General features: G+C 42.4%; 3 protein-coding genes across 4 annotated transcripts; 2 read left to right on the top strand and 1 right to left on the bottom strand.

The window, feature by feature from the left end:
- Positions 1-47: 47 nt before the first annotated feature.
- Positions 48-3,477, bottom strand: LOC120952257 (NADPH oxidase 4-like). Its single transcript, XM_040371492.2, has 11 exons — positions 2,829-3,477; positions 2,477-2,734; positions 2,308-2,403; positions 2,033-2,231; positions 1,858-1,955; positions 1,594-1,775; positions 1,144-1,528; positions 825-1,084; positions 655-760; positions 421-596; positions 48-356 (listed from the first exon to the last, which is right to left on the bottom strand). Exons 2-11 carry the CDS (start codon positions 2,537-2,539, stop codon positions 236-238), a joined length of 1,686 nt encoding a protein of 561 aa, XP_040227426.2. The 5' UTR covers positions 2,540-2,734; positions 2,829-3,477; the 3' UTR covers positions 48-235.
- A 1,905-nt stretch (positions 3,478-5,382) lies between these two features.
- LOC120951827 (terminal uridylyltransferase Tailor-like) lies at positions 5,383-10,267 on the top strand. Its single transcript, XM_040370785.2, has 4 exons — positions 5,383-7,874; positions 7,977-9,072; positions 9,154-9,312; positions 9,406-10,267. Exons 1-4 carry the CDS (start codon positions 7,872-7,874, stop codon positions 9,873-9,875), a joined length of 1,728 nt encoding a protein of 575 aa, XP_040226719.2. The 5' UTR covers positions 5,383-7,871; the 3' UTR covers positions 9,876-10,267.
- Positions 10,268-11,234: 967 nt separating this feature from the next.
- On the top strand, positions 11,235-14,809 carry LOC120951115 (ionotropic receptor 75a-like). 2 transcript variants are annotated; one of them, XM_040369649.2, is made up of 7 exons: positions 11,235-11,464; positions 11,546-11,932; positions 12,002-12,209; positions 12,277-12,595; positions 12,656-13,326; positions 13,390-13,645; positions 14,232-14,809. In XM_040369649.2, the coding sequence occupies exons 1-6, from the start codon at positions 11,287-11,289 to the stop codon at positions 13,634-13,636; spliced, it is 2,010 nt and encodes a 669-aa protein (XP_040225583.2). In that variant the 5' UTR covers positions 11,235-11,286; the 3' UTR covers positions 13,637-13,645; positions 14,232-14,809. The 2 variants fall into 2 exon arrangements, with proteins under 2 accessions (XP_040225583.2, XP_040225582.2); XM_040369648.2 differs by lacking the exon at positions 14,232-14,809 and having other exon boundaries at positions 13,390-13,754.
- Positions 14,810-14,835: the final 26 nt, after the last annotated feature.

Raw genomic sequence — 14,835 nt, 5'->3', positions numbered from 1 at the left:
GGAAGCTTTCTCAATAGCCCGGCTCGGTAGAACAGAACACAACCAAATGACGTAGACAAATCTATTTTTATTTCTTTTCATGGCAGCATTGCAATGTTCTGCTGAGTACTTTCACTGGTAAAACACACAACCACAGATGACATGTAGCGTAGAAAGAGTTTCGTATTTGTGTGTTAGGTATAAGAGTTCAAATTAGTATACTACACACTCATATGATCACACATCCAGGATGGCATTATCCGAACCCTTCGTGGAAGTAGCTTAGCTTACAGCCATGCTTGCTGTACTCCTTGCACTTGAGACGAATTTCCTTCGTCAGTTCCTTTGGTCCGCAGCTAAAAACGGACACCGATTTTCTGCAAACGAAAACGACATTCGATTACTGTGATTTGCCAAAATTTATGCCACGCAAAACCATACTTGGGATAGAGTGTGACCAGATCGATAAACACATCGTTCCAGTTCGGGCGTCCCCGGTGCATGCGCGATTTGATCGAAGGCATGTCGCCAAAACATTCCGCCAGCAGATGTTCGTCGTAGTTTTGCGTCCAGTACAGCTTCACCCAGAAGCGGTCCGGTTTGTTTTGGCTCCAGAACTAAAATTGGTGGTTTGTGTTAAATAAAATAAAAACCTCTCCAAGGAATCTCGCTCACCTTCTCCTGTAAACGTGCGATCTCGTCTGAAAACCACAGAAACGTTTCCAAATTACGTGCAATCCAAACCAGATGCACCCTGGCCGGTTGATCGACATTTGAGCTTCTGAAAAAGCATAAATAGCAATAATTTTTTTTAACACCTACTGTCATTTAACACTACTACTTACAACAGCAATCGCATGATCGTTACAAAAGGTGTAATGCCAACACCAGCACCGACAAATAAAATTCTCTTGCAATCGAGCATATTGCTCATGACGGACGGGTACGGTCCATCCAACAAGAACTCGATCCTTCGGTACGGGTCAACACCACCAAGATTGCGCTTGCACTGTTCCCTCTGCACGATCCGATCGTATAGCTCCTCCGTCCAGTCTCCTCGCACCTTGATCGTGAGCGTAATATCATTACGTCCCTCAATGGGAAGCTTAAAAAGGATTGGGATCATGAATATAGCTCTTGGAACACTTTCCCCCTAACACTTACCTCCGTTATCGTAAATGGATGCCATTCGAGGGTGGAAATTGCTGGACACTGCAGCAGTACGTACTGGCCGGGAAGGATTTTGACCATTGCCTTGCGACAAAACTGTAACCGAAGGTGTATTGCATGTCCTGCCATTGCGTACGTCTGCACCGTTGTAACACGGTAGCGCTCCGAATGAGATGTAAGGTAGCGAAAGGAGATATCGGCTAGATAGATCGCTAAGCCCACCAACGGCCAAATCCATGCACGTTTTGTACCGGCCGAAAATTGGGGCGGTTCCTCGCACAGTACCAGCAAGTCTTCGTTGCTGTGAAGCGTTACGTTATCGACTAGATCACACATGATCTTATGCTTGTCGACATTTGTTTGATGCTTGATGATGTTACTGAAATATGGTTACAATCGATCAATAGCGTCGTTTAGCATATTTTACTTCCTCCATGTACTAACCTTAGCGGATGGTAGAACATCATCCCGTAAAATACGAGAAACAGATGGTGTGAGGTGAAGAAGCTGTTGTAGAAACGATCGCGCATCGATCGACGAGCTAGGTACGCCATTGCCGCCAGCGTAAGCAGCATGATGCAGCCCGAAAACCCAGTCGGTGTAGCAAACAGCAACCGAAGGACGTTCTAAACGTTCAACGCGGGAAAATCAATAAATAAATCATTCTCACTGCTAAAATTGTCTACCGCAACGGTAGAGGAATCTTACGTCATCTGGTCCATTTGCCCAATTTATTTCCCGATAGCGTTCGTCGTAATTGTCAATAAAGTTGACGATGTTCACAAAATGTGCCACACTATGTACAACTTATAATAATATGTTGAAAGTAGAATGTAGATGCGTGTACCAAAATCAATACAATAACTGTTACTGTTTAACTTACTCGCAACGATCAGCAAACTACATCCCAATATCAGATGCAGAACCTTCGTCTTCTCGAGATAGTGAACCAATAGTCGGGTAGAGCATCGGCCAAACAGTTTGTGCAGAAGCAAATTAAATGTCTTGCACGTGGGCAGTGTTATTAGGGCCATAGTCACGTTAAGTACCGGAGCGGTTCCACGCGAAACACATAGCCCGTTCTGAGGAGTTCAAAAAATATATTTTGTTATACGGACAGTTGAGTATCGTCGTATTGTTCGCTACATCGCTACTGACCCCAAGTATTCGGCTGAGATAGTAGTACTCCACATCGTGATGGTAGTTGCTGAATGCCTTACAGAAAACCACAAAATTGAACCCTGTCCATAGAAGCTACCGTCGAATTGTTGCAAAAAAAGGTCTCACAAGTTTATGGAATTATTGTACAGCTGAAAACAAAACTTACCGCTATGATGTATTTGAACATAAAGTTCCTGGATGAGTGATATATTTTGTTCACACGCTCCATCGTAAATCATTGCTGGTGAGCTGTGCTGACTCCTCCATTCAGCTAGCAACCAGCACCAATCCCAGATGTTACCCGTGCCCCCCAGTCCACTCCGGACACAATTATTACACTGTCGATTAGCTATGTTACGACGATTGTTTATACACGTTGTCGAACCCAATCAGATGTTATGTGGACGTCCAGCGCGATCGGTCACTGTTTGAGTACCAAAAATAGAACATCAAATGCACGCTTCCTCCCCACACATCTTGCACATCTGTTTCGCGCTTGATGAAAGCACTGCACTCACCATAGATGAATTGTAGGCGAAAAAAGGAAGAAACAAACTCCAAAAAGCCTCGATGGCTTGGATATTCTTGGCTATTACCCGGCCAGCAATATTAGGCACACTTATCTTGCTAACGGTTATCGGTCAAATACCTTTCGCGTGGATTATGCTTATCGGCTTATATAGGCCACAATTTTCCATATCGTATTTGATACACATCGCATGTATGTTTCCCAAAAAAAAAACCTTCAACATTTATAAGCACACACAACAGTCTTAACCTTCACTCTTTATATCGGCGTTATGATCGGCCTAACGGGGCAATTAAAACACACCACCAGAAGCACGCCTGTCCCGGGTGTCGGTATCCAATCGCGACTTTCCACGACAATGGTTCCCTTTCTACTGCGTGTTTCTGTTTTTGTGGTGGTCTGCATGATCTCGTCGACTCGCCGACTGACAACGATCGTACGATTTTCGTTTTCACCAGACGCCTGTGCCCGGACCTTCCCGTAACACGCGTTCCATTACCGGCCTAACGGCCCATCGTGAGTTAGAAGGGTAAAATCCATCACACTACCCGATAGAGCATTTTGCTTGCGTCTGCAAGACAAAGTCGGGAGCCAACATAAACCTTCCTTTTACGCACATTTTGCACACCACGAAGATTTGCTCTCCCTCCTACACACTTTTACCGAACGTTAAGTCACAGTTATCGCAGGTCAATGTCGTACTGGGTAGTTTGTGAAAAAATGAATGTTGAATTAATGAAAAAAAATAACGAAAAAAATGAATGTTTAGATGGTTTTTTCATTCAAAGTCGTAATCTGACTTACAAGTCGTTAGTACAAGTTGTTCTTCCACGAGTTTTCGTGGTTTAAAAAAACATAAAGGTGAATGAAAAAAATCTTAAAAGAATTGAGTGTTTCTGAAATCATCATGTGATTAAATTGATAACATATCCAGCAAGCCCAGATGAACATGTTAATACCGGTTGGCCTATGGTAGACACCATGGGACATTAAGCATACCTTTTGATTATTATAATTAAAAATAAATGTACAAATTGAGCCGGTCTCGTAGTACAGTCGTCAACTCGTACGACTTAACAACATGCCCGTCATGGGTTCAATCCCCAAATAAACCGCGCCGCCATACGTAGGACTGACTATCCTGCTATGGGGGGAATCAATTAGTCACTGAAAGCCAAGCCCTCAAGTGGGTACAGGCAGGCCTTGACCGACATCGGTTGTTGAGCCAAAGAAGAAGAAGAAGTACAAATTGTTAGGTTCTTGCCATTAAGCAGGTATTTTGAAATAATAGTTGTTTAATATCTACACATTTGCTTGCAACAAACCTCAAAGGATACATATTTGATTTAAGAACTCTTTTATGTAATCTTGATTGCTCCAATTACTCATTACTCAAATATTGTCTTATTATACGCTATTGTCTCTGCTATGCTTGTAATCAAGTACTCGGACAATCTTTCATTTTCGCAGTATTGTATTTTATTTCTTTTCTTGATGTTTCCCGTTCCAGTTGATCTAACACCAAACCTCATGAAACGCCATGCTGATATCTGGATGGCATTGATTACCCAAAAACCATGTACAATATTTCTCGTGTATCAAACGGAACAAGCTATCCAGGCCATCAAATATCAAGGATCACGGCCAACACAAACGAAATTAATTTAAGCACTAAAGGTCAAACTTAACCCAAGTACCACAGACTAAGCTTAAACGATAGGAAAATTGAATGTACATACAAAAAACCCCGAAAGCTTCGAAGGTTCACTGGATTATTCATTCAATAGATCGCTTTTTAATCATGTCCAAACAGCCAGCTCGTGCTTTATAGTTAATTTGGGGCTGTTTAACTAAAAATTGTTCCGATATCGTACTTTTTGGGTGATTAAGAGATGAAGCCATACTTGGTGTAACCATTAAGCTTTTTAACAAGCTATCGGTACTCTTTGGAACTTTTCGGCTGATTAGTCTGATGTGTATGATTCGTGATGAAACTAGATGGCTTTTTAAAAAGATGTACCGAACATGGTGGAACTTCATAGCTTTTTAGTACAATGTATCGGTACAAGTCAATGGCTCTTGTCAAAGTGTCAAAGACTACCGCCGTCAATCATCTGGAAGTTGCTGAACTAGTTAGATTTGTTAAATGAAGAAGAAACATGGAGTTAAGTAATTATGTTTTTTTAGTAAAATATGTGAAATCAAGTGAAACTCAAGAGCATGTAGAGTTTTAAAATAATAATAAAATAATGCACATAATAAAAACACGTCTTAAGACACAAAAAAATCCCCAGCACCCTGGCATAAGGAAGCTGCTTAAGCGCGATTTAGAAGGAATGGGTGCTGGAACTTTGATGCTGTTTAACTACTTCAAAAGGCGAATTTAAGTAGTGATCTTTAGCGTACCAAGATTGGCTGCTTAAGCAATTTTGGCTATTTGGGTGGTTACCTAAGCGCCACAGATTAAGCATAAATGACTGTAAAATCAAATATCAGTCAAATATCAAACCCGTTTAGTGGTCGTTTAGTGGAGTTGTGGCACTTGGGATTATTTCATTTCATTTCATTTATTTCATACAATATCCGCCATCAAGGCTAAATATAATAGACTTAAAACTAATTTAATACTAACAAATAAACAAAATAATTCATGAAAAACTAAGCCTAACTAACCTAGTCTTGACCTAGCAAAAAAGAAAAGAAAAAAAACAAGAGTAGAGCGTAGAGACTATCATAAACTTAACAAAAACAAAAAAAAGAGAGTAATAGAAAACTAAGGAGAATAATTAAAGGGAATTAGAAGAAAAAATACGGTTACGGAAAGAGTTAAGAGAGGAGTCGAAATCAAAGAGATAGTAAAAGTGGTTAAACAACCTGAAACAGGACAGAAGAGGGTCATTGAAAGTATAAAGAGTATGACGTGTTTCAATTGACAGAGGATCACGTGGACGAAGAGAACGAGAGGGAACATACAGCGAGATGGACGAGAGTAAATCAGGAGCATCAGTAGCAGAAAGTAATAAGCCACCAATAAAACAAGCCTGAAACACTTGGCGGCGGAAGCTTAAGGAGTGAAGATTGAATAACTGCAATCGCGTTTCATAGGGAGGTAGTGAGGCAGCACCGAACAAACGACGAAAGGCAATCCTGGTAAAGAGGCGCTGAATGCTTTCAATTCTCGAACAGCCATCAATAGTGGGAGGATTCCAGATGATACTTGCATATTCAAGAATAGGCCTTACCAAAGCACAATAAAGGATTCTTAGGATGCTTTGATCTCTAAAAATAGAGGTAAAACGTAAGATAAACCCAAGGGTTCGATTTGCTTTTAGTAGCACCTCATCAAGCTGCAGTTTAAAGTTAAGACGACAGTCAAGTATAATACCAAGGTCACGGATGGACATAACACGAGAGAGCATTATGCACGTAGGGTGTGATTTTCCATTTAATTTTTTATAGGATTCTGACCAAGGTGTTATAAATGACAAGGTGAAGTTGTTCAGAGCAAAATGACATTTCTCGACTTGACATTTCTCGACTTGACATTTCTCTTCCGGGGGCTCCGGTACAAGGATAATGTATTTAGAAGGTTGATTTTTATCGCTTTTGCTGGGCGACATTGTGGGGGATGTCTGTCACTCTCTGCATACAAATTTCATTACCCCGCACCAGCCCTCCCCGATTTTTATACCGGAGCCCCCGGAAGAGAAATGTCAAGTCGAGAAATGTCATTTTGCTCTAAACAACTTCACCTTGTCATTTATAACACCTTGCTCCGGTATAAAAATCGGGGAGGGCTGGTGCGGGGTAATGAAATGTGTATGCAGAGAGTGACAGATGTCCCCCACAATTGTCGTAATCGTCACACATTTTAATTATTTATTCGGCTTTTTTTATTCAATTTCTTTTTTTTTATTGTTTCACGCTCAACCGATCTCTTTGCGATCAACCACAAGACTGACCCGAGGCTCCTTTATTTCTCCCTGTCGCCTGACTGGTCTTCTCTCCCTGATCTCACGATCTGTCCCTCTCTCACACTCTCTCTCTCTCTCTCGATTCACTCTCGGAGTTCACTCTCTCTTGATCCCAGCTACCGCTAGCTACCGGTAGACGTCCGTCTCCTTTTCCGCGCGCCTTCTCCATCTCTATCTCTGCTTTCGTCCAATCTCTCCTCTCTCATCCTCATTTTTGCATGTTCAATATTTTTCGCTCTCTCTGATTTCACTAAACTTCTCTCTCTCTCACTCTTGATCCCTACAACAATGTCGCCCAGCAAAAGCGATAAAAATCAACCTTCTAAATACATTATCCTTGATTCTGACACACAGTAGAACGTCGATTATCCGGAGGCGGATTAACCGAAGGGCGGCATAACCGTGCACATATATGTGACAGCTGTTCAAACGTACGGCGAACATTTGCAGCGATAGTCAAGTGGGCAACCAGTCTGTTGTGCAGCTTTGTAGTGGCTAGTGGTATTTTCGAAATTCATTTTTGTTCATGAACAGTCACTAAACCTATACTTTTTGATTAAAATAATATTTTTCTAACGATTAAACGATTGATTCAAGGTAAAATAATCATAAAACTAGTGGATTTTATAATTTTCATTTGAATTTGACATTCCTTGGACCATTATCCGTGCAAGTCGATTAACCGGCAATCGTACGGTCCTGAGCTGCCCGGATAATCGACGATCTACTGTAATATAACAATTACAGCAGTGGAACTAATTAGATATTTGATCTATCAAATGATAGAAAACCGCGTTTCTCCGAATCCGCGTATGTCGAGAACTGCGTATCTCGTGAACAGACTGTAATATCGGCAAAACAGATTTAAAATTCAAACTACATCAGTGAGAGCACCGCCTAAGTTGCTTATTGACATTTTCGTATGTGTGTGTGTGTAGGAATACGCGCGCGAATAGTTGTCATTCATTGAACGAGTTCAAATCATTTGTTTATGTTATTCCTGTTGTATCGCTACACCTAACCTTTACATTGTGGTCGTCCTTATTTATTGCAACAAAATGGTAAGAAAAACTGAATATATTCCGATTTAAAATGAATCACGTTTGTTTATTTACTCCAATAATAGCATATGCCTTCCTCTTCTTCTTGACTTCTTATTACAGAACTATTTAGCAACTAACTTATTGATCGAATCTCTAACGCTCAATCTGGCGTCCTACAAACCGGGTCTCAAAAACATCGACACTTTTACCATGAACCAGATAGAAAAGCTGATGAAAAAACTGGAACTATTCCTAGCCACTAGCAATCTTGTTCAATGCGAAGAAGACGAATTGCAAAGGGATAAGATTATGATGAGTTTTTATCAGCAACCGGATACGGTACGTTGTCGGCATTGTAATGAAAGCTTCTCCGAAAATGTAGCATCAACGCAGCACATCCAAAACAATGAAGGAAACGAGCAAAAACCCAAACTCGAAGCAATTTCCGTGAACAATCCTGAAGCGGAGCAGAAAACCGAATTCATAGAAATCCATGCGAACGATCCTGAAAAGGGACTGAAAACCGAAATCGTAGAAATCCCCCTGAACGTTACTCAGACGAAACCGATAGGCAATGATCCCAATGACACTCTTGCAAATGATCGCAAAAACATACAGCTCGAGAACCATACCAATGCTAACACTGAGATTAGTGCTAAAAAGATGCCGAAACAAAAAGAAATTAAGCCACAAGTAAACTATATGAAAAGAAGATGCTTGCCGAGACTGAATTTTAAGATGAGCAAAGATATGAAGAATTTCTTTAAGCAAGACATCATGACGGTTCTTGAAATGGCTGTGGCGGAGAGCGATAAAGTTAAAAGCGCTATTGAGAACAAAAAGGTGCAGGAACAGTTGGTAGAATGCCTAAAACCGCACTACCCAGCAGTCAAATGCTATCCGTTTGGGTCTCGCGTCATCGGGACTGGTTCTTATACGAGCGATCTGGACATTTTCGTCGATCTGCAAGAAGTGTACTACGGAAGAAACGATAAGCCCGGCGTAGAAAGTATAACGGAATCGATCCTGAAGGTAGAAAAAATCCTAAAAAATACAAAGCAGTGGACTATCGACGAAATCATCCTGAATTCACGCGTACCGTTGCTGAAAGTCATCAATCACCGCTTCAATATGAAATGTGATTTAACGTTCAGCAATGGATTGGCGCACCGAAACTCATTGTTGTTGGAGTACTTGTTAAATTTACAACCCTCAAGTAAGCCTTGTAGCCATCGAGTACTGAATGAAATGTATTTGAACCAAGTATTTAATATAGTTTTAATGTGTTCAATTGTAGGTCGTATGTTGGTGTGCTATCTGAAGAAATGGAACCGAGAAAAATATCTGAATGGGTATACTATCTCACTGATGGTAATTTATTTCTTACAATTGATGGGTTGGCTGCCAAATGTGTCAACACTTCAGGTAGATCCACAAAATGACGTCATTATCGATGGTAAAATATTATGTTCTTTATGTATTGTTGTTCTATTGTTAGTTTTCTGCTCTTACAATCATCATAAATATCAATTCATTTTTGTACTTGCAGGTTGGAATGCGGGATTTGCGACGCCGACCTTAGAAGAATTGAACCACAAATCGAAACCATTTGAAATAATAGTCCTAGTAGAAGAATTCTTTCACTTTTACGGTTTTTATGCCAACTTTATCGTACTCGAAATTGAAGTGATTAGCCCATTTTATGTGGATTCTTCTAGTGTAAAAACTCTTTTGAAGAGTGATTTCGAGTCGCCTGATTACTCTAGAGTACCATCCCAATTTAAACGGTTGAAGCAGTACTTGCTAAAACATAAAAATGACACAAATCCTAGACACCAATTTGCTTACAATAGGCCACTTGTCGTCCAGGATCCATTCGAGCTTTCTCACAACGTAGCAAAAGGTATTTCCCCCGAGATGGCCGGACGGATAATACGTTTATTTGAAATGAGCGAACGAAAAATAAAATATCATGTATACGGGATGGAATATTTCTTACCCAAGGAAGAGATATGGTAATGATTTGAATCATAGGCAAATATCTCGCTTTTATTTAATAATATCTTTTCATTTACAAACCATAACTTTGATTTCTCTTAAAAGAAGCTTTGCTGTTAACATTCTCAGTTCAGCACATTCGACTGATAAGGTGCTTCTAAAGATTCTGTATGTAGCTTAGTTTTACATCGCTGCATGCACCCGAACTCTGATGGGCTGCATCTAAGCCTATCTCTGCATTCCTCAAGCTGTCCAATAATTTGGACTTTTATTAATTTTTTATATATGTCTCATATGTTATACATAAAGGAAAGAATTAAGTAAATTAAATAATCATTCGTATATTCATAAAGTTTATACAGTTTATTTGTGCTTTCATCGCAGGGCGCTTTCATCGCAATCCAGATGTTATTTTTGGATATCAAAATATGAAAAATTATCTTGCACAAACCTGCAAAACGTCTCTACTATGATAAAAATATCGAAAGAAGTAGTTCGCAATTTCACTGATTCCTAGAAAGGAAAGCAAGATGTATAGTTCGATTTTCTACGAACAATGAACAAACATGTACACATTTGTTAAAAACATTTTCATAATAATCACATCCCATCGTACAAAAAACGATTGTAGAATTAATATTCAAAAATACTTCAAACTTCTACGAACATACGCTTACTGTAGGGAAGGAGAAAAAACCAACTCTCGCAACTAGGTCACAACAAAGCAGCAGCGAGGATAAGCTGCATTAGACCGCTCCACCCTGTTCACAATCAAGCGAGTGTTTGGTATTTGCTTCCATAATTTGATTGGTTTGTGTGAAGTGACGCAGCAAAGGATTGTCGTTTCCGTTTTGCGTTTACCCAATCGTCGGCCCAATCCATTCGTAAGCCACCGGGGCCAGGTGCGTTTTCTTCCCACGAAGGACAAATATGCTCCGCGAAGGGTGCGCTATGCAAATGGTAAGAACGAATCAAGCTCACCGTACTGTTTGCTCACCGGCAAGGAGATGGGAAAGGACAGATGGATAATTCAATAACCGTATGCATGGTACGGCATGGCTAAGTCGTGCACCGCTCATATAGGCCCTCTCACGGACCCCCATTCTGTTCAGGCCACACGTTTTTAGGGAAGACACCAACGGTTAGCTTTCTCTACTCCCTGATCCCTTCATCGTCGTCGTCGTCGTCGTTATAACGGAAGTTAATTGTGTTTGCTCGGTGTGATTGAATCTCAGCCGGGCTATAAATATCGGCCACCCGTGCTGCACGCCGTCGTCGTTTGATCTCGACGGAGCATCGGTTAACACAAAAGACCAAAAAGCTATCACCTACCTGGTGTGTGTGTGTGTGTGTGTGTGTGTGTGTGTGTGTGTGTGTGTGTGTGTGTGTGTGTGTGTGTGTGTGTGTGTGTGTGAGTGATTGCCAGTCAGTCATGGGCGGAAGAGATAAACAAGATTTAATTCTGCCCCTGATGATAGCGTCCCTGTTGCTTTCCGGCCATTCCGTTGCCGCCGCCGTGGACGCCTCCATGGTCGGTGCCGTTGGAGCATTGCTAAAGCTCATCGGGACGCCCCTGAAGGTGACCGCTTTTGTTGAGTGCTGGAATGAAGGTATGCTTTGAGGCACGCCCGTGTGTGTTTGTGCTGTAGTTGTAATCCCTACTTCTGTTCTGCCTGTATTTCCGTGCGTAGGGGAGAAGCTTATGTTTGCAAGGATCGGTCTCTCCGGCGGTCGTCATTTGATGCAGTTTGTTGAACCGAGACGAGCATCACCAGACGCACGGACAGATGTCAAGGATATGGATAATTACCGGAACGCCACGCTCGATGAAGATGCTGAAAGTCACCAGACGTTGGTGGTGGTGGATCTACGCTGCAACGGGTCGGAACGACTACTAGCTGAGGCTGGGCAGCGTCTGTATCTAAACTACCGCTGGCTACTGATGGATTCCAGTGAGGGTGGTGCCCCGTTGGGTATCGAGCACTATCTGGCTGTGCTGCAGGACTTGCCGGCCCTTGTCAGCAGTGAGATCTTTGTGATGCTGGAAGAAGACGGCCAATCAATACGATTTATGCAAGGTTAATATATTTTGTGGTATAAGTGGTTATTAATTTTGAAATCTTTCAACGTGTGTTTAACATCTAAAGTTTACAGAGTGAGTCAAAATTCTGAACTGCTAACAGAACACTACGCTTTGTGGAATGCGACAGTACCAGGAGATACTGAGGGAGAGATGATCGATCTACGAACTCACAAAGTCACTTCGGTGCGGCGTAAAGATCTTCACGGTCACTATCTTCGTGCGTCGATGGTTATTACCAATCCGGATACGTTGAATCATCTCACGGACTACAAGTAAACTGTCCTTTTAGTCTTCCCTTAGAGGCACTAAACCTTGAGTATGACTTTGCATTTTTTATAGAGATAAACACATCGACACGATCACGAAGGTGAACTATATTTTGACTAACTGTCTGGTGGCATACCTTGGAGCCGAAGTGAACTACACCCGTGTGACAACCTGGGGTTACTACAACACTACCACTGGCATGTGGGATGGTATGATCGGTGAGCTAGTGCACAATACGGCCGACCTGGGTGCATCTCCGCTCTTCTTCACCACCGATCGCATTGCGGTGATCGAGTACCTTGCCATGACGTCCGAGACACGGTCCAAATTTATCTTTCGCTCACCGAAACTGTCCTACACCGAGAATGTGTTCGTATTGCCGTTCGATGATGTGAGTCCCTGATGTCTTGCAGTTCGTGGGATAGTTAAGTATTGCCTTATTTGTTCCCAGAAAGTTTGGATCTGCGCCATTGCCGTCATCATTGTTTCCTCCGTCCTGCTGCTTGTTACGCTCTGGGCGGAATGGCGCATAGCGAACGGTGACCTGGAGATGCCGCCAGCCCCGCCCGATTCCTCTACCATGGCCGCCAGCCTGCGTGACACGCTGCTCATGATGTACGGGGCGTCCTGCCAACAAGGCTCGGCCGTCTTACCACGCAGCTGCAGCGCCCGCACGATCACCATGCTTACCTTCACGGTGTTGATGTTCCTGTACGCTAGCTACTCGGCCAACATTGTCGCACTGCTGCAGAGCCCCTCGACCAAGATCCAAACGCTGGAGGATTTGCTTGGCTCGCGGCTCAAGTTCGGTGTGCACGATACCGTGTTCAACCGGCACTACTTTACGCACGCCACCGAACCAACGCGCAGGGCACTGTACGAGCAGAAGATCCGCCGACCATACGGACCGGACGCGTTCATAGCGCTGGAGCAGGGCATCGATCGGATACGGCATGGGTTGTACGCGTTTCACGTGGAACAGGGCGTCGGGTATAAGGTGATCAGCGAAACGTACCAGGAGGACGAAAAGTGTGGCCTGCAGGAAATACAGTACCTGCAGGTGATCGATCCGTACTACGCGATACAGAAGAACTCGTCGTACAAGGAGATGGTGAAGATTGGGTAAGGTAGAGGACTTTGGATGTGGGATTTACAGCAAGATAGAGGATCATTCTCTTCTTACAGATTGTTTCGACTGAACGAGCACGGCATCCAGTATCGAGAGAACGACAAACTGTACACCAAAAAGCCAACCTGTTCGGGCGGTGGTGGCAAGTTCGTCCCGGTAAGTCTGGTCGATGTAGAGCCGGCCGTCTGGATCATCCTGTGGGGTAGCGGGCTGGCGTCGGGTATCTTCCTAACGGAGCGGCTTTACTTTCGCTTTTTGAGAGGGAAAGTACGACAACTTGTTCGTCGATGGCAACACACCTAAACAACCAGGGTGAGAACGAATGTCATCAAGCTTAGTAGACGAGGTAGTGAAGACGGTGGAGTAAATTTTCAGACATTTTTTAAATAAATGTATTTACTCAAAAAGAGAGATAAATCAAAAGTAATGAGATTTCAACTACAGTATATGATGGTAATATGTAATATTGTATGCATGAATGTGTATATAGTGAATTTACTACAGCGAGTATACGAATAGTGGAACCGCTTCGACGCGCCTTGTTTCTTCGTTCGCTTCCTGGTAGGTTCTGTCTGCACATCTATAATAGAGCTTTTTTTTTTGTTCTCGCATCTTACTGTACTTGTTTTTCACTGTTTCTTTCTCCCATTTTACGTACAAACAAAACTTTACATACATCTACTTTCGGTTGTGTGGTTTCTTTTCTTAGTTTTGCTAGCTTGCTAACTCTTTTAGTCGATTTTATATGTTAGTCTCTTAGTGTAACAACAACTTGTTGATAAAATCTGTTCGACGTGGAATGTTTCCTTTCTTTATCCTTCGATTCGGGGGTTTACTAGTACAACTTTTTACACATTTTTCGCTCAACGTTTAACTACTTTTGTTTATATATTTTCAGATCTAACATATATTGGGACTCGTTCTATTATGTCACCCGCTCTTTCTACCTTCCCTGCAGCCTGTAGCATTTCTATCCACACCGTCATATTGAGAAGGCTAACGCTTCGGGGGAGTATGGCGGATGATATCGTTGCACAACGTTGTGTTTTTGTGAGTTCTTGGTAACGATTCCGATTCATCAGAAATCATCGATCAGCTGGTTTTTTGTTCTCCCCGTCATCCGGCAGGGTAGCTGTAAATCTTCACTCTTAGACGGAATTTTCATCTAAACCCTGTTCGAATAGAAAAAAGGATGAGGGAAGAAAAAGCCCAAGTCGGTCATACACCATTGCTCGCGAACATTTTTTCGTAGAATGAAGCCCCGCCGTACGGTCGCTATGGTGTCAGCACCAACCGTGCACACTGATTGCTCATCTGCCGGGCTACTTTCGGGCTTGGCAAAATGCACCTGTTGCAGTTCCAGCACACGATGAACCGCTTGCACTAGGTTACACCTCCCGGAACGCATCAACTTTTTCAGGTCGAGCAGGAATGCTTGAAAAACAGAAGCCGATAAAGTATGTGTTGTGTTCGGATGTCCGTTCACTTATTTGAATAAACCA

The sequence above is a fragment of the Anopheles coluzzii genome, chromosome 2, assembly GCF_943734685.1.
Source record: "Anopheles coluzzii chromosome 2, AcolN3, whole genome shotgun sequence".
In the NCBI taxonomy this organism is placed as follows: domain Eukaryota; kingdom Metazoa; phylum Arthropoda; class Insecta; order Diptera; family Culicidae; genus Anopheles; species Anopheles coluzzii.
Note: the sequence above shows the minus strand (reverse complement) of the source record. Positions and strands in the feature narration are given on the sequence as shown.